The sequence below is a fragment of the Falco biarmicus genome, chromosome 6 (assembly GCF_023638135.1).
Source record: "Falco biarmicus isolate bFalBia1 chromosome 6, bFalBia1.pri, whole genome shotgun sequence".
Taxonomy (NCBI): domain Eukaryota; kingdom Metazoa; phylum Chordata; class Aves; order Falconiformes; family Falconidae; genus Falco; species Falco biarmicus.
This window is the reverse complement of record NC_079293.1, coordinates 85549067-85575613: the sequence shown is the minus strand read 5'-3', so window position 1 is coordinate 85575613 and position 26547 is coordinate 85549067. Positions and strand designations below refer to the sequence as shown.

The 26547-nt window shown below is 34.8% G+C and overlaps 1 protein-coding gene across 6 annotated transcripts in view; it reads left to right on the top strand.

Annotated features, from left to right (window-relative positions):
• CEP170 (centrosomal protein 170) overlaps window positions 1-26547 on the top strand; it is a 102520-nt gene that overhangs the window by 28854 nt on the left and 47119 nt on the right. For all 6 annotated transcript variants that reach the window (XM_056344196.1, XM_056344195.1, XM_056344193.1 and 3 more), the window contains exons 4-9: window positions 5626-5707; window positions 6320-6375; window positions 6492-6654; window positions 7565-7699; window positions 15602-16078; window positions 18708-19354. In XM_056344196.1, the coding sequence (XP_056200171.1) occupies window positions 5626-5707; window positions 6320-6375; window positions 6492-6654; window positions 7565-7699; window positions 15602-16078; window positions 18708-19354 (1560 nt within the window). The remainder of the gene's footprint in view (window positions 1-5625; window positions 5708-6319; window positions 6376-6491; window positions 6655-7564; window positions 7700-15601; window positions 16079-18707; window positions 19355-26547) is intronic.

The window sequence follows — 26547 nt, the reverse complement described above, 5'->3', positions numbered from 1 at the left end:
GGAAATGGGGGCACATTCAAAAGGAGAATGTATTTTTTTCTGGGAGTTTTCTACTGCATGTTATTTAAAGGGCTGCAGTAAATGCCAATAATAAGAGGGCCTTAGCAGTAGGAAAAAACTCAAATGAATAAAAAGAAATATGCTACTCTTCTGTATTTCAGAAATGTAGGAAAAAATCTAGAGTATATTATTAAAAAAAAGGTATTTCAATCTCTAAAATATCTGGTTAAGAAATAGATTTTTTGTTTCATATGCTATTCTTTCTCCCTTTTTCATACAGAAAAGAATGTTAAACTATTCCATATATGACAAAGTATGCAATAACCGTGTTATATGTAAACCTGTTTAATTCAATATTTGCATTAGCAATAATACATATCAAGTTATTACAAACTATTATAGGAAAAATGCAAAGTTATGAGCAAAATAAGAGTTTCATATGACATTTTAAGTTTTAAGGCTTTTCTAGGAATTGTGTATACGGTATTACCAGTAAGCCTCACCTTTCATAAGTGTTCTTAATAACATAATAGATTATTAAAAACAGTAACTTTGTCATATTTTTGTAGCCTTTTAGATATTTCTTTATGATCTGTTTATACACACTAGTTACAGTTCTTGTTTTATATAACTTTGAATGTTTGACTGTGTCATGGGTGCATACAGAATAAAATCATAAGTCCATCTGTGATTGCTTATTTGAATCAGTATTTAGAAAGCTACTGGTAGTGAACAGCTTTTCAAATGTTTAGAGAAAAAAAGAAGATGAAGAAGAAATCTGAAGTTACTGCCTGTTAGCATTGAGTTAGGTTTTTGTGTTTGATCTTCAAGTGCATTTCAAAAGAAAACCTCTGTTAGTCCGTCTGTATTAGGTTTTCTGTATTTTAAGGTAACTGACTTCGCCTTCTAAAGAGTCAGAGTCTCAAGTCTATATGAAGCCATTGTAACCTGAAGGGTTATATCCTTTGAACAGTTGTAGACGTGTAAGAACTTTACTCCTTAAATATTTAATATACCTCTGTATATTGAAAGTCAATGCACTGTTTTCAAGTCAGTGATCAAAAATTAACTCAGCGCATAGTAATTTTTTGCTGAGCCATTTATTTTTATTCCCTAATTCTATGTTACTCCTGTAGTCAATAGGCATACTTTCAGATTTTCATTGCCTTGTCACAAAACTTCATTTAATGAAGATACATGTTAAAAGGCCTTCATTCTATTCCTTTCTTTGCCTCTGAGCTTTCAGTTACTTGCTTCGCTTGATCTGATTCATTCCCAAGTTTGAGGTGTCAGTTGCTCTATAGCTGTTTACCCAGAGACATCAAAGGAGCTCTTTCTTTCCACAGTTTTGGGACAGAGAATATTAAATCTCAGATGTTCAGTCTTTGCTCTTTGTGCTTCCCTTACTGTCTCTTTCCAACTTTGCTTTTCTTACATCCCTCTGCTTACCTGGTTTCAGGTCAAAATAGGAAACATAATTTTATAACACCATACTTAAATTCTGTGGCAAAACACTATATGCAGTGCCTCTGTGCTATGTGGTGAACTACTAACTGGGCAAGTAATTCTTTTAGTCTCGCTACTGCTTCCACTGAGAACACCACCACCCTAACGGACAAGTTCCTCTTAGTGCTTCATCAGCTTCTACAAGTTCTTGTTTTGCTTGCTTCATCAAGAGCAAATGTTTATTTTGAGCCTCCCCAGCTAGACCCATTTCTTTGGAGAACAGATGCATACTTTTCTTAGTATACAGGACCACTCCATTCTTGCTGTAACACACTTTAACCACAAAAGATAATTCAGTGTTTAAGGGGAGATGGCTACTATGAGTATGTAGGGCTTTTATTTTGAGTTTTGTGAGTCTTAAATAATTTCATGAGATGAACTTTAATCGCACCTGATTCCCCAGTACCTGAATATTCTTACCTGTGTGGTTGATTCCCACTCAGTTCATTGAAAGGGTTACAGTGGTCTTCATCCTGGATATTATACATCTACATCTGAAAGTAAAGCAAAAGGCAATTTACACAGTGTAAAGTTTTATATGTAATAATCCATCGTGACTCCTCCTGATCATTCCTGCTTGTCTTTTTATTTCATACAAAATAGGTTTAAGACATTTCTCAAAATCTGAAGAAAATGTGTATGGGTGTGAAGATATAATCTATTATTTCACCAATATCAACAGAATTCAGTTGTATTTTCTCCTTTGACTTCTGACCTCAAAACCCCAGCAGAAAAATTATCAAACATTCATGGCCTTGCTGAATATCATTCTTCTCAGGAATATTTACAAGATAGTGAAAGTCCATTGACACTGATGTTTTAGGCCTGGATTGTGAAATGCTCAGTAAACTTTGTGAAGGCTCAAAGAGAGTTTTCTCTCACTATTTGAAGAATAAAGCTTTGGAAATCATGAATATATAAAAATGTGCATAGAGTCATTTAAAGGGGTGGAAGGATTCCTTATTTACATAGTAACTAGTTTTTTCAAGCTAGCTTTGTCTTGCATCCCAAACCTGTGGTGGCATTTTAACTCTCCAGTGGCAAAGCAACTGAGGCTTGGTGGTTGTATGCCATCAGTTCAGTTGTGAGGATATATGTAGACTGCACATACTGCCTTCAGAGTTCTCTGGGTTGAGTATCCTGCATGCACACGAATTTCAGAGCTCTGATGACCTGGGAGGAAAAATATGTGTGTGTGTATATATGTATGTATGTGTATGTGTGTATATATATACACACACACACACATACATACCTAAATGTATGTCCACAAGGTGGCTTGAATTTTGTTGATTCACTAACATTTAGGCTGCCTTGAGGATATTCTTCACATGGTCTCACACAGCGTTAAAGTGGAATAAATATGCATTAAACACCACTTGAAGTTTCATGCTTACAAACCAGTAAATACTTGTACCTTTAATTCTTACTTCTCATGGAAGATATTTTCTATGAAGTAGATAAGCAATTTCCTTAGATAATGAAATAAACATTGTTTTCATTTAGGAAAAGAAAAAAAAAACAAAAAAACAAAAAAAGAAGTTCCCTTTACTATTTTGGGGAAGTACATTGTTTCTGTCTTTCCAGACTTCATCTACTACTAGATTTAGATAAGCAACACGATGTTAAAAGACTCACGTTTTGGCTTAATTGAATAATTAAGTGTATTTTTTGTGTGTGTCTGCCCCTGACTTCAAAGTGCTTCAAAAATGGCTTATTTCAGTTGCTGCATTCCTTAGAAACATGTACATGTTGTTGTAGAATTCTTTTAAGTTTAGTGGTTTTTAAGTAACTGTTAATTCTTTTAAGTGGGATGATCCTGTGGGGTTGCAGTATTCTGAGTTTCCAAAACCAGCACACACCAGTAATAAATCTGTTTCAGAAAGGCACCCTGGATGTTTAATCTCCTATCTGTAGTATTACCATGCATTTGTTATTAAAAGTAAAAATGATCAAGCAGCTGTAAATTTTTTAAGTTGTATATTTTAATGGGAAAATATACAACTGATAAATAATTCATAAAGTAATGCAACAGTCTTAGACTAGCTAGTCCATAAATATTTTATTTGCCTTGAATTTGCCCTAAATTAAGGCTTCATTTTGTATTTTAAAAGAAAATGAAGTAAGCAACGCCAAGGAACAAGATACTTTTCACCTATAGCTGATTATTCATACTTCTTACAAGGAAGATGCTACCATCTTGTAAGACCAGATATTGTGTTCTTTTCAGCTATTAAGGAGAGGGAAGATTTCATGCTAGTGGAGAGTATAGGGGAGAAGAACTTAGAGTGTAAATTATTTCTTCTTAATGCAGATTTGAATTGAGCTTTCAGGAACAGTTTAAGGCAAGATGCTGTGCAGTTTTCTGTCAGCTCAAACTCTTCAAGGTTCTGTAATTCTGAAAGTGTTTTAAATAGTATACAGAGTTACATGAACTGTTTTTTCTCTGTAGCCTGATCTGTAGTTCTTGTAACTGAGAGCTTCATATTCTGTTCTGCTAGGCAAAACATAAACATGCCTTCACCCTTCTGTGTTTCTCTATCACTGAGTGAATTCAGAAGATACTGACAATATAGAGTTTTCTCTGAAGGTAGAAAATTCAGTTTAAGAAACACTTCACTTTCGCAGTTAAGAGGTTCAGTGTAATTTAGAGAGTTCTAAGGGTGGTGATATGACTCAGGATGACCAGAAGGGTCAGTCTGAGAACTGTCTTTGGGAGATGGCAGGTTCTGGGAGAAGTCTCTACCTGAAGGTTTAAGCATATTCTTCCACCGCAGAAGGGCAAGTTGTGAGAAGAACAGTCTCAGCTCTTTAACATCCACTCCTCCCTTAGTGTGTAATTGTCCTTGATTTCTGCTGCCTGAAGTCACCACATGCAACTTCAAGTCTCGCTGACATTAGTAACCAGGGCAGTTTGCTTGACGCTGACAGTCTACCTTGCTAAGACTATCCATCAGTCTTTAAAGATACAGATCAGTTCCAATGACGGAATAAACTCTTCCCTGCTCTCCCCACCCCACCCCCACCCCCCACCCCCCATTCTTAACAAGGGCTTGTGTCTGGTTTAAAATTTTCTTACGGCTTGAATAATCTAACTTCAAGACCTATTTCTATTCATTTAATTATTTTCCCACAGAGATGAGAGAAAATATTTTCCAGCTTTTCCAAATTACATCTCAGATCCATTTTGACTTGAACATGTGCTATTCTTCCTCCTTGCTGCTTCTGTAATTAGTTATTGTATATATATTAGGTGTTCTTTTGAAATTTATACCAGCATGGTTTTGCAAATTCCATGTAATTTTTTGCTGTTCGGTTTAATCAAGACCTTGAAATAGAAGTGGTTTTTAATCTGTACTGGCCAACTGATACTGAGAAAACTTTCAGGTACACAAGTTGTTTTCCAAATCACTGAAAGCTTGTCTGATTTCTCCAACTATATTTCCACCAGTGATTTCAAAGACAAGAGGATTACTTATTGTAATAGTAACTGAATTTTCAAAAGATATTGTGAAACCTACGGAATTTCCTCTGTCTTGCTGCTAGCTGGTATAATAATGCTCTTTCTGCTTACAAATGTCGTTATACCTACTCTTGAAAGAGTCGCAATATATTGATTTTTTTATCACTGCTATTTGGAGTTACTCAGATGCAGTAGCTTGATCCATTTTTCCTTTTAGTCCTTTGATAATGCTTGGAAATTATAAGCTACCTCAGAACTCTCATATCCAGTGTTAAATGATGTACAAATGTGATGATAAATCAATTCTGACACCTAATTAGGATTGAAAAAGCAAACGACAAGAAAAATAATGAATGGAGGTGCTAATTTGAGGGACTGGTAATCAACAATTCAGTAAATGCTGCTAGCAAGAGTAAACTTGTAAGAAACTTTTCAAGGCCAGCGTGGTGTCAGCAGCCTGGTTAGTGACTGGTGTTTAACCTTTCTTTTGAAATATTTTGTAAAACAGGTGGCAATTTGAGCTTATAGTTTAATTCCCCAGTTGATCACCAGTAGAAAACTTGCAGTGCTGAAAACTTTCTTATGAAGTTACTGAAGTGATTTGTCATTTTATTATTTGGGAATATAACAGTATCTGTCCTCATTTATTTCTGTAGACATTTGTGAATGATGTGAGGATTCCAGAACAGACATACATCACTCTGAAGTTAGAAGATAAACTGAGATTTGGATATGATATCCTTGTCATAAAAATGCAAAGTGTTGGGACATTCTTTTGTTGTTAAGTATGGTTATGTTAAATTAAGGGGGCTCATACTATATGAGAACAACTTTGAAATATTTCTTTCTCATTATTACAAAAATTCCTGTATTAGAGAAAATGACACATTTTAGAATACTGTACCTTGATCAGAACTATCAATAAAGTACATTCCATTTCTTCTCACTGAGGAACCCTCAACTTCCAATTACAACTTAAAACGTAATGTGTAACTCCTGTGTTGCTAAGAAACATTACTTTGAGGCAAATACACAACTATTTGCATCATATGAGATTGTTTACAAGTAGAGAAGATTACAAATAATTACTCAGCAAACTACTGAATGAAAAAAGAACTTGTATTGTTACAACCTTAAAGTGTCTACTCATGTTCTGTTAATAAATAGTAAGTAATTGTATTGTGCGATTGTTTTGATGAATATGATTGTACATGCTCATCCTAACAGTGACATATCTGTAGAAGTGTTACCATTCCAGTGGCAGAATAGGCTGCAGAACTTTTGATTTCTGTAAAATCCTTTTATGACTTGAGAAATCTTTCCAGTATTTTCCTTAGCATTTCCTACATACTAATCTTTTTACTGTTGTCAGGGGAGAGATGAGAGTCCCGGAAGAAGCCCTTAAGGTAACAACATGCAGTTCCTAGATGTTCTTCTGTCATTGTGTAATTATTGGTGACGTAGGGGGGTTTTCCACTCATTGAGCTTTTTTTTTTTTTTCCCCCTATTCAATGATATGTAGCATGAAAAATTCACAAGCCAACTCCAATTATCCCAAAAATCTTCAGAGGCAGAAGGTGTGAAGCAAACCAACTCGAAAAGCTCAGAGTCCAAGGTAACAGACTCCACAGCTGAAGCGCACCACAAAACTACAGAAGCACTGAAATCTGAAGAGAAATCAATGGGTAAGGTTCTTTTTTGCTGCAGAAGCACAAAAACTTGGAAAAGGATATTCATTTGCTTTTTTAGCATGCTTCTGAACTTCTGTAGATAGTAAAAACTCCACATAATGTGACATTTTAAACATACTTAAAGTGTAATTAATAAATTTTGGAATTGAATTTCTGCCTTTTTTACTGGGCTAAATCTCAGTAGGGTGAAGTATTGTTCCAAGAGATCAGTTGACAACTAATCCAGTCAATTTATTATCAAGGTACAAATCTTAATTGTATCAGTGGGGGAGTTTCTTAGTTAATTTTTATGTTTGAATGTGTTTAATCATGTGTACATCCTATATAAGAAATAGCATTTTTAATTGTACTGTAATTTAACTATTACATTAAAAAAAAAAAAAAAAGGCTGTGCTTAGTAACGTTTTACGCAAGGTAACTTTAAGCACTCTGTAGTAGCTGTCAGCGATTTGGAACCGTGGCTACATTGCAAAATTTGATCAGTTTTTCACACAGGGAGTTCAGATTTCATTGAAAGGTCAGTGTGGGTAAAAACGAGAATCTTCTCACAGAAATAGCAGTGGACAGCTTTTACAAATGTACTGCTGTGCGGATGACCTCAAACTGAAAGCAGAAAGTAATGTTTACGGATACATCAGGGTAACAATAAGAGATGTCAGCTGCCTTTGCATAAACATTTGTGTCAGAAGTTTTGATCAGGTTGTTAGTAAGCTTTTATATTTAGAAGCAGATCACTTACCCAGCCTCCAAGTTTGTTTTGTATTTAGGCAAATACATGCAGCTGATTCCCTTCAGCTTCCAGGAGAAATGACCCAAGCAAATGACTTTCTCTTCATGTTATTTTAACCTAAATATCACAACTAAACAGAAAAGTAATTTCCTCCGCTTTGGGCTGGTTTTATAGATCTTTCTGCCATGCCTCGTGGGACACCTTTGTATGGACAGCCAGCCTGGTGGGGTGATGATGAAGCTGATGAAAAGAATGGTTGCAAGCCAGATAGCAAGCACGACGAAAAAATGAATGAGAAGGGGGCTTCAGGTAAGTCTGTTGTCTTATTTTTGTGGGTTTTTCCTCTTTAGTAAGTCCATATATTCTTAACTAGGGAACTATACAGATATTAATGTTTGGAAGTTCCTAGACAGTTTGCAAGGTGAAAGCCTATTAAAATTAAGTTAGTTTAAAAAATTTATTCTGTGAGAAACCATGTATTTCCAAAGACCAATTTCACATGTAATGTATCACTTTCCTGGTATTTAATACAATTTGTTATCAGTAAATATAGAAAATAATGTTACCTGAACCAGTGTGTCTTATTTATCAATTCCTCCCATATCTACCATTTTGTATGCTTAAAATTAGAGATTGTATAGGGCTATTTCATCAAAATAATTTCTGAAAATAAACGGTGCTATATTATATCTGTACTAGATTTTTAGCTATATAAGGTGATCTATGCTAGCGTTCTCTCCTGTAATTCAATAAAGCTGCTTTGTGGGAATTGCATTTCACAGTTCTTGCAGTAAAGATTTGCATAGTCTAAACTGGTAAAGTTTATTTCCCCATAATACAGGGAGGGGATCAGTTAGCTTGTCTACACACAGTATGTATTGCCAAAACTTAAAGCTCAGTGTCTATAATTAGGCTTCTAGAGCTATCACGAGGCATATAAATAAAGTGACTGCTACTCTAATAAAGAGAATAGCTGTAAAACTTAAATTAGGACAATATTCAGCCATGTTTGTTTAGTTGTTTAGACACGTATTTGAGGCTCAACAGTTTTTAATTTATAGTTTTTTTAGAGTACTTCAACTGAGGTGGGGAATTCTCTCTTCCTGTAATAGTAGTTGCTTTGGTTATCGCACAGGTATTTTTCTGGAATTGGAGAAAAAGCATGTAAAATCAAACTAAACTAACTCTTTGATGCAATGAAGTCAGTGTCTTTTTGTGCAACTTAAAGAACTTTGTTGCATATAAAATAATTCAGTACCAGTTACAGAACACTTTCTTATTTGGTTGGGTTTATGGTGAAAAAACTACTGTACAGAGCACAGGAGGAGTACGCTGTCGTGTGCTCCTATGGAGGCTTTTTAACTAACTAGAGGTTTAATATCCTACATTAGCAATCTATAACTCTACAGTTCAAATCTTGTCTAGAAACGTGTTCTTCAAATATTTTTAAGCATTCCTAAAGAATATAAGTTTTTTTCCCAGTGGCAATAATAATGAGAGACAATGACTGTTAAGACATTGTTCCACATCCATTTTTCTCAACAAAAAGGGAAAGCACGTATGTCATCATTTACAATGAAGAAGAATTAAGTCCTTGACTTTGAGTCATGCCATTGACAGACTTGCTAGCCACATGATTCTCCTTGCTTTCCAGGTTACAGGAAATATTAATTGTTGGCTTGGAAACCTGTGACTCTGTGTCTGGCTGTATATGCCAAAACAGGGGTGGTACTGTCTCTAGTATCTGTGTTTTCATTGCTTAGATGCCAGTGTCTGTAGCAAACAAAAAAAAAAAAAGAATTCATGAAGCATTCAATACTCATGTGTATCTATCTACATTAATTTTTAAAACATGCATGTTATTTTCCCTTATTAAATATAGGATTATTAAAAAGTAATATCCCAAAATCTGTCGTTCTGATGCCATGCCATTAACAAGGCTTCTGTTTAATAGTATGCCTGTACTTATTTTTTCGTCATTTTGAATCGGTTTTTCAGAAGCAATATTGGAATGGTTTACATGCTCTGGTATTTATTTTATCAAGCAATTTTTCAGCAAGTGGTCAGTGTCTCTGTCTTCGTTCCTGAGCTCAAAGAAAAGTAAGATTCCAGCTTCCTCTCAAACTAACCAGGGAGGTGCAGTCTGTTTCAGTAATAGACAAAAGTAAGTTTGTTCGAGGCAGGCCTTCAGTAATGGGGATATTTTTGACATGGTTTGCCTTAGTGAATTCATCATAAAGTAAATAAATTATGAGTAGAGAAAATGGGCTAATATTTTCCACCGTGTTTAGCTGATTTTGTATGTTTTCCATATATATACACTAAATAAAATAAAATTTCTGTCCAGAGCATTCTTGGCAAATACATTTCTGTTTTTTAAAAATGTCCAACATATATTAGAAATCTCTTTTGTTTATGTTGCTGCTGTTTAATCATTAATTTATCACCTACAGATAGAATTAGTCTAAGTAGAAAATACGAATAGCTTCTGTTTCCTTCAAACTGAAATACTAATAAATCTGCAAGAATGGAATTTATTTTGAATAAGCACACACTAAACAAAAACTTATGTGAAATGTTACAGGAAGAGACTGTTGGGAAAAAAACAAAACCTGACATTATTGCAAAACAATTTAATTTGGGAGGATGTGGAACTAAAATCCCTTCTATAGACAAGTGATTTATTTATCTTGATCACTTAATCTCTGAGTCCTATTAGTCCTATGTTTTTGACTGTTGTAGGTGGGTTTTAGTAGTGTTGGCAGGGAGCCTGAGAAGACAGACCAGATGAGAGTTGATATTTGCCTCTCTGGACACATTTCTTACATATTTCTTCAATCTCAGAACACTATGTCCATGTAGAAGTGTGTAAAAAAAAAATAAAAATATCCTGAATGTTTTCACACAATAATAAAATAAAGACAAGCTTTTGGGGCTTCTTTGGCCCACAGTTACATTCCATGAAAACATTAAGTTAATTTTCAACAAGTAATGTTTTATTCAGGCACATAGGTTTTATAATAGAGATTAATTCAATGATTGGAAATCAATATAAAGAAACACTTTAATGAAAGGAAATTTGAAACATTACAAACTGTCATGTTTAGACACTTTTTAATAAAAGCAAACTGAAAAAAAAGGGTTCAAGACTGATGCAGTTATTTGTTCTTTCATGGGGCAAATTGTATTAACTATCTAAAACACTGATTTGGAACATGCTTCCTAACATAAACTGCCTAAAAGTAAGTACATTAAAGGTGAATTCACCTATGTAAGATCTTGAACTTTTTGTTCAGTATCTCAAATCAAGAAAGCTTGATAACATTTTAACAAATCAATCCTATGAAGAATCTGCTTCATGCTTTAATGGTTTGGTACTGATTATTCACCGAATAGAAAAGAAGGCATGAATTATAACAGATGGGGCAAGGTTTAATGAGGAGATTGAAATGGGTAATTTGTTTCTGCTAAGCCAACTATAGACAATTAGTCTTTACAGTCTCAAGTTAATAAGATTATTTTGATGTTACTGTCTTTCTATCACATCAGAAACTCACTAATGGAAATTATTTGCAAACAGCAGAATAGCCTCAAAAACCTTAAAAAGAAAAAAAATCTTTCTGCTTTTTTTCGAACATGCACGTTGCTCTAATGTTCCATCAATCTACTAGTCCGTATTAAAATGAACATTTGCATATACAACTACAGTGTGACTATCTGTGCCCCAGCTGTTAAACTTACATGATATTGGCAAGTTTACCAGGTGTGTAATTACTGTTATTGGTATGTGTTACACTCCCATTTCCTGGAAGAGCAAAAACTGCGTTCTCTGCTCATGGTATGGTAGTACTTAGAAAAGTTTACATCATTAATGCCTTTACCAGAGATCTGAGAAAAGGCAGAAGTCAGCTGCCTGGAATACATACATGCAAGTGCTGCGTGTGTAAGGCTTGCTTTGCAAAGTTGTAGCAGCGAATGTACACAGTATGTCACAGGGAGATTACAAAACTTTTTAGAGCCGTGACAGCAATACGTTAAAGTAAGATTAGTTTTGCACTTTTTCCACTTTAACACCTTTAAAGCATGCAGTTAAACATTTTATTATGAGAGGTAGGGATTTTTATACATTTATTTTGAGAGAAAATTTTGGTATTATTTCATAGGACAGGTTGTAATAACATTAGAAGACAAAGATAGCTAGGTGAATCACTACATGTATTTTTTTACAATCTCGTCTTTAAATAACAAATGAAAAATATGCTTCAGCTGTAAAGCAAAAAAAGAACCTAAACGGTAAGTGGGAAAGAACAATTAGTAATATGGAGAGAAAGAGAAAGGAAAAAAAAATTCAATTACACGTTCAAAACCGCTAACTTCAGCTTTTTTTTCATTAAACATGGCTTTATATTTGGTACTGTGCAATAATAACATACAAAAAGTATTTTGGGGTATTGTGTAAATACGCTATTTTGGCTGCTTCTAATACCTTCTGCGAACTAAATATTTTGCTCCAGGTTGACAGACATTTTTTCAAGAAGGGCTTGGAAATTCCAGATCATTTTCTTTCACAAGTTTTATTCTTAAAATTGTATTTTTAAGGCAGAAAAAAAAGAACATTTCTAAAAATCTGAAGACTGCAAAATATTTTCTGAGGTTTCATTCAGTCATTGCAGATGATAATATATTCATATACACAGGCAATTTCTTGTGATTGTGTATTGTATTGAATAGCACAGAACACCTATGACATTTCTTGTCCAGTTGGGCAAGTAAGATATTAAGATTCTGAGTATTTGGTCTGTAACTTAAGAAATAAAGTTTAAAAAAACAAAAGCCCTAGAAGGTGTAATCAATTCTGCTAATGTCAAAAAGTGAATGTTGCTTTTCTGATGGTCATCTCTGAGACTGTTCTAGTAAAGGATCTCCCTGAATCTCCATTTGATTAAGCCTATGATTTCCCAAATATTAGTTTCTTAGTCTCTCCTAGCCTCATTTATTTTGCTAATAGTCTCACTACACCTGTGTAGCATCTACAGTCACTGCTTCCTTACTTGCCTTGTAGAAACTGTTGCACAGTTGTCTTTTGTAGCTCTAGACCTTTGTAGAATGAGAGCTCATTCTTTGCAGATACCCGGTTCTTTTTCTACTCCTTTCCTTTCACTCTTGCCAGTTCAGAAATCACTTTAGTCCCTGAAGAGATTGCAGTTCACAACCCATCCATCCCCCCATTTTCCCAAAACACACTTTCAGTTCCACACAACTGCCTCTTTTGCTGTACAGATACTATGCTGCTTTTGTTTAAAAATTATAGAGCCATGGTGACCGCTATCTTCAGTATTTGCTTGAGGATTTTCTCTTAAAGCTGTCTGTATTTAGTCTGATACGTAATTTCCTTCATCTTGGCAGATGACTTTTATAATAGGATTTCAAAGGTAAGGCTGTTTTATAGATCACTTTTTGCAATATTTAGAAAACTGTAAGGACTTGCATTTAGAATTTGGGTGAAAAATTCTGAAGGGTGGTTCAGATCAGGTTCTATATTTTTTGTTTTTTCATTGTTTTCAATTCCTTGTGTAATCAGTTGTGATGTATTTAAGTATTCTAAAAATGCAAGTACTTCAGACTGAGAATAGGATTTTTAAGTAATTAAAATTAACTTGTACTGCAGATATTTTTATTTTATAATTTCTAAGAATTTTCCTAGTTTAGAAAAAATTAAAATTTAATTGTAGTTCAGTTTCTTACTTCTTTTGATTAAACTCACTCTGTCATAATTTAGATTCAAACCGTATTAGCATCTGTTTAATCAAAAATACTAGAATCAAATACTGCACATATCATTATAGTATAAACTGTTGATTTCACATGTTAAATTTGGTGCAGGCAAGTTTCACAGGGAACATTTGTTTTGTGAAGTTGTCCATCAAGGTTGACAAGCCAGTATTAATAGATCCCTTCATTTTAAGCCTACCATACATCTGATGCAGTTTGGCTACATTCTTACAGTTTCCAAAAGATGGTGATGAACCAGTTATTTCATATTTGCTGAAAAAATATAATTTTTTTTGGCCAGCAGATTGCTCTTGCCCCTGGCCCAGAAGTAGAAGTATCTCTCAAAACACACTGTATTAGCCAGTTGTCTTTTGAAGGAGCATTGAGCACAGTATCTTGCTTAATTTTTGGTTACAGTAATTGCATGGAATTGTAGTCTTGAAGCTCTGAACAGGATTGTAGGAAAAAAAAAAAAGATACATATGAATTGGCTCCCTGGTGGATTACTCTCCTGTCCAGTGACAGTGTTGCGTACTGTAAGGGTCCTGGCTCTAGAATGGATCCTGCTAGAGCTTGATCTCTTCCAGCTTGTTAGCTGACCGAAACAAATGGAGACTGATGGTATTTTACTTGAAATTTATTAGCTGCAAAGTGTGACTTTTGCTTATTTCTGTGCATTTTCTCTATAAACATAAAAGCCTTTTTAATGATCTTTGCATCAGTAAAATGAATTCATCCCATTTTGTTTGTCTGCCAGCATAAATGTTTTCAGGAAGGGGAGTAAAAAGGCATTCTGCTTCCCAGGGAGGGGAGTGGTGAGTTGCTGTTGTAGTGCCTGAAAACTACCCCACAGAGGTGAGTTAGCTGACACTACAGTGAAAAGCGTTAGCTAGGGTATTCTTGGAATGCAACAGCACAGTAGAAAAAGTATATGAACGTCTTTTGTGTTTGCAACAGCTGCTTTTAAATAAAATAAATTAAATAGCTGTGTTACCTGCATCAGTTATTTTATCGTGTTGGTATCCAAGCATGGCAATAATAAAAAATGTGTACTATTTTTGTTATCACTCCTTAACAGCATTCTTGGTTTTAACTTTTCCAGCTCTTATGCTGTCTGTTAATTAGTTCTGTGTCTCTGTATCAAATTACCATCCTTTTTATTTTTTGGTTTTTAACTTTTTCCTAAATCTTCACAAAAAGCATGTGTTTGTGAAGAACAGCATCGGCGTGTTAAGCTGTCCTGCATCCTTCACCCCTTAAATTCCTGACTCCATTATAAATGTTTCTGTTTCCACCTTGTTGCATAGTAGTTTCATATAGAAATATTGTCTCAGCTAATACAGCGTGGCTATTTTTAGCACCAGAACTCTATTAATTGCATTCTTATTCCTTTACCTGGCAACCTGAAATGATTTCTTCAACATCTTAATGGGGTTCATGATAAATCATGTAGGAACTCTTCAGAATTCTTTTGCTGGACTGTAACTTGCCATTGCTGCTAACACCTCAAGCATCTGTTGATTATAGCAGATCTCTACACCAGATATTTTGGCTAGCTTACTAGTTCATGAAATGCAACCAGAAGGTTTGTTTTCTTAAAGGCACGTTGGTAGCTTTGCTGGCAACCACAAGAAGCTTTTAACCTTCGTTCAGACTATACACTGGGACTTTCAATTACTACCTCGTGCTTCTTCCACATGGTGCTTTTTTTACCCAGTTAGAGCATGGTTTGGTAACGTTCTGCGTGCTTGCAGCTATTGTTACTTTTCCTGTTCATCTACAAAGTATGGAAGCAAGTAAGATAAGAGCAGATGACAGTAGGATTTAGCTTGATGCTTTGGTTTTATCTTTTGTGGAAACGAAGTGTTTGAATTCCAAAACACTTTCCAGTGCTTATCAGTATGAAACTTTTTCAAGCCAGAATTAATGTTTATCTTGCATTAATGTGTGAATTGTTTTTCCAAAGGGTTCTACCAAACAAAATTATATTAGCTATCGACTGCAGGAGATGAAAGCCAGATCACTAGCACTTGTTTTGGGGGCACCTTGATTTGATGTTATTGCAGTGAATTGGAATTGCAATAATGATCAGCTCAACTAGTTCTCTAATGTGGTTTACCTTTTCTCCATATGCTAATAACGCATCTGACCTTTATATCATCTAAAAATATTTGGAATGCAAATTTCCTTTGACAAATTCGAAGTGAGTTTTTTTCCACTTTACGTTCCTTACAGCCAAAGCTCGTGCTGTCTTTTCAGTAATACTTTTTACATGTAATTCTGGGATTACCTTTCCAGCACTACGCTGCTCAATCTTCTCCACAATCTTACTGTTTATTCCAGAAATTACTCAAGTGGCCTTTACAGGAGTGCAGAAACTTCTTGAAGAACCTGAAGTTCCCAAGTATTGTGAAATCTGTGTTTTATTTTTCTTAATAGGATGCAGCACAGATGCCAAGCAAGCTGAGGAGCAATCTGCAGCTGCAAGTGAAGAACTTTATCCTTTCTGTAGGGAGCCAAGTTATTTTGAAATCCCTACAAAAGAATTCCAGCAGCCTTCACAGGTAGCCGAAAGTACTATTCATGAAATTCCAACAAAAGACACCCAAAGCTCCCATGCAACAGGTGCAGGTCATGCTTCCTTTACCATTGAATTTGATGACAACACTCCAGGAAAAGTAACGATCAAAGATCACGTGACAAAATTCACGTCGGAACAGCGTCACAAGTCAAAAAAGCCTTCTTCCTCCAGTGGCCAGGACCTGCCTGGGCTTCAAACGGTGATGATGGCTGCAGAGAGCAAAGTAGCAGATTGGCTAGCACAGAACAATCCTCCTAGAATGATATGGGAACCAACAGAGGAGGATTCCAAAAGTATTAAGAGTGATGTTCCAGTGTACTTGAAGAGACTGAAAGGTAAAGTGAATTCCAGCTATGCTTATTTCTGAAAGCAACGATTCCTCACCAGCATCCAGTGAGGGGATCCCTGAGCCCTTGCAGAGTTCAGTTGAAATGGCAGGTAGTCCACATGTGCACAAGGATCCACACTGGGAAATTTTATTGTAGTGTTAAGTCTTAAAAAGAGGACAGGAAACCGAATCCTAAATCATCTTACAATGTGTATACTAATTGGAGATACTCTAGTACAGCTGAAAACATCAGGTATTTGAAACATTGATACTGAAAGGGAACAGGAAAAAACCCAAACCTTAGTTAAATTTTATATATTTAACTTTTTCCCATGCATTACTTTAAAAAGCTGAATTGCTTTTTAGAATCAAAGCTCTGAAGCTCAATTTATGCTTTTAGCAGCTCTTCCAATAGCATATGTTCTGTGAATATTCATGTGCTCTAAGAAAAACATTTATGGCAAAGAATACATCATATAGTTACTCTGCTTAAATGGATCGTGTTTGATGGATCACGTTTGAGTCACAAATCTGAAATAGACCAAGAGCTTCAATTTTTATACTAAGCTTACAGAATATTGTATTTGTAAGAATGCTGCTGTTGAGTGGAGTTGTAGGTGATTATAGATGTTGATTTACTGCAGACAGTGACACTTAGAATAAAATTAAATCAAGCGTTGATCATGGTAAGTACTTTCTTTTGGATGCCTCTTAGCAGAATAGAGAAGAAAATAGTTTTGATGTTCAGATGAAGATTCCAGTGACATTCAGACTTTCAGAATGAAAACTTCTGAAGAACTTTTTCAAGTCTGTCTTATTTTCTGTTTCTAATTACAGCATGTTAACCCTGCAATTCTCATTTTTCTTGATTCTGCAACATTATCATGTATAGCTCTTAAACCAGCAGGGACTGGGTACAACGAGCTTTGTGTTACTGATCAAAAGTCTGCTTTTTAAGGCTGACTCTTCCAAATTCAGCTAAAAAGTAAAATTCTGGAAAAATAATTACATCAATGTAGTGCCATTAAGATAATAGTATAATATTTCTTCTAGAGTGTATCACTGAGGATTCTTTGGTCTTCATGATGCTGTATTACATTTATGAACATTCTTTAAAATATTAGCTGTGTCACTTTGATAAATAGGAAGGACTTTGTTTACAAGGCCTTAGCCTTTTCCTGGTAGAAAGACATCAAAGTTTGGTAAATTTTCACCTGAAAGAGGTGTAAACTATGGGGTGCATATGGGCATAATGAATACCTGAATTTTGTATATTCTCACTCATTGTACTTTTTCAAATCATAGTAGGGAAGATACCTAGCCGCTTTAGAAGTTTGATTTTTAAAAAAACAAAACAAGACCTCTTTGGTTTTTTTCCTCAGCTTTTTCTTACAATATTCTGTACTGAAGTCACACTGCTAAAAATATGTTACATGACTTTCACTGTGGTGTTGATATTTATTGTTATTATTTGGATTATATGAACCATCACATCATTTTCTTAGGCACTGTCCAAATGAATAGAAAACAGGAATGTAAATAAGGATTTCAGCTGTATATTCTGTGCTATGAGTCTGATAAATAAGATTTCCCAATATGTGATTACTATTTAACTGAATAGTTGCTGCATATCCTGTGTAAGTGAGAAAATGTTAAAAAAGCTATTCTCTTGAGAATTATTAAAAAAAAAAAATGTACACTCTATGTATACATGAGTAAGACTTTATCCAAAAGAGTTCAAAGAAGGTTAAACTGTGCCTTCCCAGGCTGAGCTCAAACTTAGAAGTCTAGACACTTTCATTGTACTTCAAGTTGCTCTGTGTTAAATGTGACTTACTGTGGATGAATATCCAGCCTTCCATGCATCTTCAGGTATCATTACAAAGTATATTTATAGGTATATATACGGTTCATTATGTATGTATACATATACATATGTATATACATATATATGTGTGCATGTGATTCATTAAATACATAATCCTTATTCATAGATCTCAAAGTAGTTTCTGGAATGAATAAGTAATAGCAACCAGTTTACATGCATACATCAGAAGCTGAGGGGAGTGAATGATGGAAAAAGTCATTGTACTTATTGGAAAGAGTAATAAAGAATTGATTCCAATTTTCAGTAGACGTTTCTCATGATGAACTGTTGTAAATGTGTGAGGAATCCAACAATATGAACGGTGGCTCTCAGTGGGTCTTTTCAGCTACCGGAAGGACTATTTTAAGGTGGTTTTTTTTCCGCTTAACCCTGCCTGGAATGTTTCAGTAGTCATTTATAACCAACTGGCTGTGTAACAAAATTAAGGTAATTTGGAAATATACTGTAGTACAGCTGATAAAATACCAGCTTTTGTAAGTCACTGATAAGTATTCACAGATGAGAATATCAGTGAAAAAGGGTGATTTAATTGCACTGCTGCTACCGATCAGCTTGTAAGGTATTTTGTAGCGAGTTGAATGCATTACAAGGAGCTGTACAGAACGTGCAGAGCCAGGTACTGAAAGCTGTTGGAGTCCAATCAGAAAACAAATTTGAAATTCTTTCTTGGTTTGCCAGTCTTTGGGTTGGGGTGGGTTTTTTTTTTGTTTGTTTCATTGTGCTATATATTCTTTTGCTTTGCTTGTAGGGAATAAGCATGATGATGGTACACAAAGTGATTCAGAAAATGCTGGTGCACACCGGCATTACATTAAGAGGGCAGCACTTGAAGAACACTTAAGGCATCATCACGCAGAGCTGAAAAAGTCACACCAGAAAGTCCATTCCACAGAAAAGCAGCAAGAGCAAGCCAGCTTGAGTCAGACTGCCTTTATGATTGAGTTCTTTGATGAAGACCATCCTCGAAAGAGACGTTCTTACTCTTTTTCTCAAAATGCAGGAGCCCTGTGCCCAGAGTCTCCATCTCCAACACCTCATGCACGAGCTGAAAGAATGAAACCTATGTCAGGAGAGAAAGCAGTCCCTTCATCTGTGCAAACTAGCTCATCTCATCACAGAGCAGTACATGGTGTTCATGCAAAACTTCTAAAACAAAAATCAGAAGAACCTTCTGCTGCATTACCCGTTTTACAAGCTGCATTGTTAAAGAGTTCGGGAAGCCTCGGCCATAGACCTAGTCAGAACCAGGAGATGGACAAAAAGTTGAAAAGCCAACATATTTCTGCTGCTACTGAAAAGGACAATGAAGATGACCAGAGTGACAAAGGTACTTACACTATCGAGTTGGAAAATCCCAATTCTGAAGAAATGGAAGCCCGTAAAATGATTGACAAGGTGAGAAACCTAAAATGCATACTGGTGCTGAAGTGGTGTATGATGTGCAGGCAGCAGTGTTGCCTTCAACACTTCAGCTCTACTTATTAAAGCTGCTGCAATCATACAAGATTTTGTGCTAGTCTGTAATGATGGAATGTGGAATGTCATAAAAGCAGCAGCAGGCATCTGGCTAAAAATTATTCCTGCTTGATACTGCCGTTCTTTTAGTTTGGTGGTTCTAATGTTTTCAAAAGATTAAAGTACTGTAAGGATACTAGGCAAGAGAATTCAGTTGACTGGTATTTTTATGAGAGTCGTTAGATTTGAATTTTTATGTCCCTGTGGATATACTAACCTGTTCTTAAAATCCTATGGCTTGTCTAGTTTTCAGTATGTAAATTGGTTCCATCCAAATTATCATACAGAAGAGTATTGTAAATGTTTTCTATACTTACAAATAAGCTGTATTCTATAACAGTAACTTAAGTTTCAACGTCCATTATAAAGAGTAAGTATAAAAATGCGTTCATTTTCCAAAACTGTTTATGTGATAGCAACATCATTCTCCTAGTTTGAATATAGATATAGGCTTCATTAGATTTAGGAATCTTATAATGGCCAAGTAACATCAGCTTTTTGGTAACAATACCAATAAAATATGAATAACAATACAAACCGTATTTGCAGTTACATAACTGCAAATAACTCTTTTCTTTGGGTTCGACAGGAAGATACGGGTAGGAGAAGCTCCGTTTAATCATTTGGCTTAACTGACTCTTGAAGGGGATTTTTTTTCCCCTGCAATTGTGGTGTTTTAAAAGTCCATTGTGGTAGAGTCCTGGCATCCAATTCTAGGTAATTTTTTGTCCAATTTCAAAGAAGATTCTCTCACTTCTTATAGAATTGTCTAAGGATTGATTTTATATGTATAAAACTTTTTCAGACCTACCTGAAGAAATACATATATTTAGAATTAATTTTGGCTAAACATGGGAAAATATTTTTTGAAAGACAAGCTAGCTTCACTGGTTTGATTTTGTTGAAAAATGCTGACGTAGTGGGGGAATAGGAAATTTTATTACAGATATTTTTATTTTATAAAAGGTGTTTATGGAACAGTGGTGTGGGGAGATTAAAATGAAGAGAGTTGACTGCAATAAATCATAAAGATAATGGATTCGCCCCTTATGGATTCTGTAAAGAAGAGTTTTGATGACTTTGAGCAATTATTCAAAGAACTTCTGGGAACTAACAGCATTCCAAATGAAGCAAGTGAACGTTAAAGAATGTTACTGCTTTGACTTAGTGGCTACAAATATTTACATTTAATTCTTATTAATCTTCAAATAAACTGCATCAGAAAGCGTGTAAGTCCTGTTTGCTTGGTATAGTTGTGCAACAGGATTTTTTTTGAACCCAGAAAAAAAATAATATTTGGAACTAGACTGTTGATGTACTTTATAAGAATGGTAATACTACCTAATGTTTAATAAGATTTAAGATTATTTGTGGTCTTTAATATCCATTCAGGATATGCACAGTCAGTGTTTTATTTTAAACAAATCTCTGAGGTTCAGAAACAGAAGGTTAATGTAGGTATTAGGGAAATTACTAAAGTATTGGTTAATATTCTTAATGTTGTATTAAAAACTTTTGGATACCATGAATACCCCTTACTGCTAACCTAAAAAGGTATCACCACTAGAAATTAAAGATTTACTAGGAAGTAAAGCAGATATTTTTTTCTTTGAGATTTTCCTGTATCTTTTCACTTTAGTATCTGTACTGAAGTATGAACAGTATATTTCACACCCAGTTCAAAGAGTCCTGCTGCACAGTTCTTACTTGATTTGGTAATATGAAAGAAGTATGATACTATTTTTATGAAGTGCAGAAAAACAGCCAGTGAAGAAAATCAAAACCAAGTGGAAGCCAAAATTTCCTCCAGCTGAGCGCAGCTTTGCTTCCCTCCTATTTTAAATTGCTAATGCTGTGGAGTCAGTTACTTTGCTAAAGGTGGGTAAGTGAGGAATAAGACAAGGACTTTTGTTAGCCTGTTGACTGCTGTGCTGCTTTACTGATGGTTTAAGGGAATTATTGGTATGCATTTTATCAATAATTCCGGTATAACCTCTCTTTATTTGTTGGCAAGTCAGTCTTCTTTTCTGAGCAGTTATGATGCTTGCTCAAGTCTCATTTAAGAGTGTCTGTTAGGTCAAAAGATTAACTGAAATTCTAGGGCTGCATTTGCTAGGTTTAGGATGAAAATGTACTACAAATAGCAAGGATAACTTCCTGAAATGTTTGCACCAATAATGCAGTCTTGTCAGTAACGATTCAGGTAAGAATGGTGCTAGGATCTGTTTTATACCATAGAATTTCCTATGGTATAAAATCCTTCTGTTTGGGTATATTTTCCCTTTTACTGGAGGAAAGGGTGAGAAAAACAAAAATAGCCAAAGATTACTTTAAGCATGACACAGTCAGGTAGCAAACTTTAGCCTTAGCCTTACTCCAGTAGGCGGAGTCTACCATTTTCTCGGGAAAGGAACAGAAGAGCAAACCACAAATGCAAGAGTGGCATTAACTTGTTGGATATTAGGGCATAATTAATAATGCTTCATTAAGTTAAGTATCCAAGAGAGGCATGCACGAAATCAAAGTTATAATTCTCAGAAAAATGGGGATGGAAATTATATATTAAAAAAAAAAGGGGGGGGGGGGGGGGAGGGAAGACCCTAATGTTGATTTATTTTGTTTCCTTCACAAGTAGCCTTTTTGATTAATACAGACTTTTACTCAAGGAAAATAGATGCTTATGTGAAATGAAAAAACATTGAAGCTTGTGTCTTACACAACTTCCAACTTGATAATTTGCTGAGCCAATGAAATGAAAAATCAGACAAAATATCAAGAGCTGACAGGCAAGGTCATTGGAGTAAAAGCAATTTATATAAATGCCCACAGAGACTGAACTGAGTAGGAAAAGAGACATTTGTTAAATTGATTTCAAATTTGCAAGATGGAAAAAAAAAGATTTTATTTTAGAGTGAAAAAATAAAGTACATCGTAAAAACAGTAAGCATATAGTTATGTTTTGTAAACATAAAAACAAAGATCCAAGACCTGTACACGCTTGGAGTCCTCCAAAGATTCTTCTGGTTTCACATTATATGTCAGCTAATCATTTGGACTGATTGTATTTTAAAATCTTCTGTGCTGAGATCAGCCATGATAGGAACTGATGTAATTACTTAGTTTTTCAGGAATACTAATAATTATTTCTTTTGTGCTGTTACTTGAATTTTATTTGTAAATCTTAAAAGATATTCTCAGAGGAAGTAAATATCACAGCCTTGTGGCCAGCTTTGAACAGATTAGTTATGTTTAGAGTTGGTGTGTCATGTCTCTTAGAACAAAACAAACATTGGAGAATAACTAAAAAAAAAAAGTTTAAAAGTTAAATAATAAGTTAATACAATAAAATAAAATAAAATTTTGTAGAAGTTAGGAGAAATCTTAAGCTATGTTATTAGGCAGAGACAGTGAAGCAGTCATCATAAGATTTCATAGTTGTTTCTATTTTAAAATGTGATACATATAGACGTATATATGTGTCCAGGACAAATACCGAAACATGAAACTATCATAGAAGGAAAATGGGTATGGTTTAGGTGGGGGGTCTGTTTGTTTTTGCGTAAGAGAATTTAATTTTGTGATATTTCTGACGGAAAGATTAATCAGAGTACCCATTGTAGAGATAGTGGTTATAATTTGGCAACAGTTGCCGTCCCCATATGTACCCACTGTAACTGCCGTTCTCTCCTTCATCGGTCCATGGTGAGGATGCTGTCTCCGCGGTGATCCTCTGTTCACGTAGGATCCAGCTGTGCTTTTCACAAGTAACACAAACCCATGCAGACAGGCTCCATCTGCTTTTATTGACATTTCCTCTGACACACCTATTCTAGGACTTCTGACTCATTTTATTTGTGGGTAACTTGACATTATTACTATTTCTTTCATAATCCTGTTAGGTTTTTTACATAGAGACTGAGTGAATACTGCCAGTATTACTGATATGGAAATGAGTTGTACGTTTCCCTCTTCTGGTCCCAGTTTATTTGAATTTTTATTCTATCATGGGTTTCCATATGGTTCTCTTTCACCTTTAATTCATAAAATACAAATTCAAAGCAAGATTGGTGCTGTTCTTTGCAAACTCACATGTTTTTTTCACTTGTTCTCTATATTATAGATGCGTGATTGTGTCTTAATGTTCTCTACAAATAGAGAACACATGAAAAATAGCATTAAACCTTGCTTCTTAAAAGTACTTTCATTAGCCCAAGGATATTTTTGCATCCAGGTGTTCAAACGTCACTTAAAATTCATAGAGAAGTATGAACTGTTCAGTAGGCAAAAACAGCTTTAGTAAATAAATACATGAATAACATGAAAGAAAGTTATGATTGAATAATAGATGCTGGCTTTTTGTACTTTTAGAGCTCTTCTTAAAATTACCGTTGAGCGCAATTTCATCAATCTGTAAATAAGGAAAGCTGCTCTTAGATAACTACAAAGACCACCTTGAACGTACCAGGCATATAATATTCTCTGTTCCAATAGCTTCAGAAAGCCACAAGTCTTTATAGCAGAATACTACTCCTGTTGTTACGGCTAACTACAAAATAAACCAAATTCAGGATCTTGATTTGATTTAGAACATGTTTTCTAACACATAAAATACATGAGTAAATGGGGCATAGCCATAGGATTTGTTTTACATCCAGCCAGTCTGCCCTTTAGATATCTTCAGCACTTTCTTAACGCTTAGCAATTGCTCTCTGTTTTACACTGAGTTTAAATTTACTGTTTCACATTTTTTAAATAAGTCAAATTTGTTCTAATAGAAGGAAGTTGTTCTCAGCAGTTGTATTGGGTTAAAAAAATCTTCCTAGGCCACAGAGAAGGTAAGTCTGTCAGTGGATGGAAGAATTCAAAATGATGTTTCTGCAGTTCATCTTCCTTTTTGTTGATATAGGAAGACTGCAAATTATCAGTCTAATGAGTTTCCTTTTTTCAATAAAGCAGAATACTATCAGTTATAAATTTTAATAAATGAATATGCAAATAATGTGGGATGTGTTTGGAATATGAAATACTTTGCGGTTATTGCAATAAATAAAAAGCAACTCAGTGAGTTTTTTGCAAGCTCTTGAGGGTGGTTTTTGGGGTTTTTTGTAAGGGTGTCTTTTTTTCGTTTGTTTTGTGCAGGGTTTGTTGTTGTTTTTCTTCTTCAGCCAATTTCATTTCAGGGTATCTCTGAATGGAAAGACTTCGTAGAAGTTACCATAGCAGAGTTAAACTCTCCTATGTGTGTGTGGGAAGGGAAGGAACATAGTGAAGATATATGTATGTTTCAGTTCTCATCAGCCTAGCTAACCAGGGAATCTAGAATGCAGCTCATATGCATATGGTAACACTGGCCTTGGATAAAGTTTTCTTTGGTCCCAAAATTGTTTTATTCCATTACGTTCATTTAAATTTCCTGGTAAATAATTGACTTTTTTTTTCATCAGCAAAGTAATTTTAGATATCCAGTTCAACATACTGATTCCTAACCAGAAGTAAAACTTGAAAAAAAGTACCAAAATCAAACCTCAATCCATCCTTCTGCTATCTTCAAAAAGAATTATTGTGACCATTTAATGATTTTGTTTTCAATGCAAAGTTCATATTTTAGATCATGTTGGAATTTATTTTGAATTGGAAAAGGATGCTCTTTTAAAGTCTTTGTTTATATAGAAAGGCCATAAAAGTAATGACCATGTTTTTAGTGTCAAGCTGTCATCTTGATTGTATACTTTGCAGAGTATACATATAATACTGTTCTATTGACACAATAGCGAGAGAGATTTTTTTTTCCTCCTTAAAAATTTGGAATAACTAGTAATTTTGGAAGGAAAGCTGTGTTGGTGTTCCTATAGACAGCAGGTTTTCCATTTTAATTTTCTCTGTCTTTCTGCTCACAATGGTAGTTACATTTCCATTTGTTTTGACCTTTCTTTTTTTTTGAGTATGTGTATGAATGGGAATCTATTTTGAAAGGTGTTTGTAATAAAATGGAATCTCTTTACTCTTTTTGCTCCCTGGGTATGTCTGTTCATACCATATTATGTTTACTGGCTAACCTGTTCTTCAAGGACTGTGTACTTTTGTATTATTTTTTGTTGCTACCGCTTTAAGTGTTCATAAAGCTTGTCTTCCCTGTGTTAAAGTTTTATGGGTAATCTTGCAGATAGCATGAAACATTGTATCAAATATGAAAAAACTGCTAAATGAAGACTTGTAGACTGACAAGTTTAAGATTAATGTTATGCTAAATATTTTGAAAGTAATAGTGACAAAATCATAAGTAGGTGTTTTATGACATTGTTAAATTTTTATATATCAGTCTGGTTCTGTGAGAAGTATAGACTAGTTCAGTTGTTTTCCATCATTTGTAAATAGTGTGCAATGCATGCCAGGGATTGATCTTAAAACATGGAGCCATATACCAAATCAAACCATTTTTTTAAGATCTGCGAGGTTGATTGGAAAATGTATATTCTGAACTCTTTTACTAAAACTGTGTTCATCCAAAAACTTATATTTACAGTGCAAGTGGAGAAGAGAGGGGAAATCTTTTCATTACAATACTTAACATGCATGTTATTATAATTCCTCTTATTATAGAGTTAACAAACATGTTATGAGGCTCCTCTTGGCAAATTTGTGCAGTATTATAAATGGCAAACTACCTGAAAAGAATGAGCGGGCAGAGATTAAGTTGGGGAACGGAAAGCGTGTTTCAGTGACTATTTAAGGAATTGAGACAGATGTATCTATTTTCAGAGAATGACTTTCAGGTCTTCGTCTTTTCACGCCCTCTTGGTTTAATTGCTTTTACCATTGCTTCAGCAATTTCTTCTAGAAAGAATGCCTCTTGGCTCCACAGGGTGTCTTGGTTGCAGAATGACCGTAATCTATGAGTACAGTGCTGAAAAAGGAGTAGAACAGAAAAAGACTGTCAAATCATCAAGCCTATAAATTTTGTCAAGAGGTCAGAGGATGTTTGCCTTTTTTTTTTTTTTTTTTTCCTGGGGGGATTAATCTTACAGTCTCTAAGCTTGCTGTTTTGAATTTGGAATTCTAAAGAAAATTCTTCA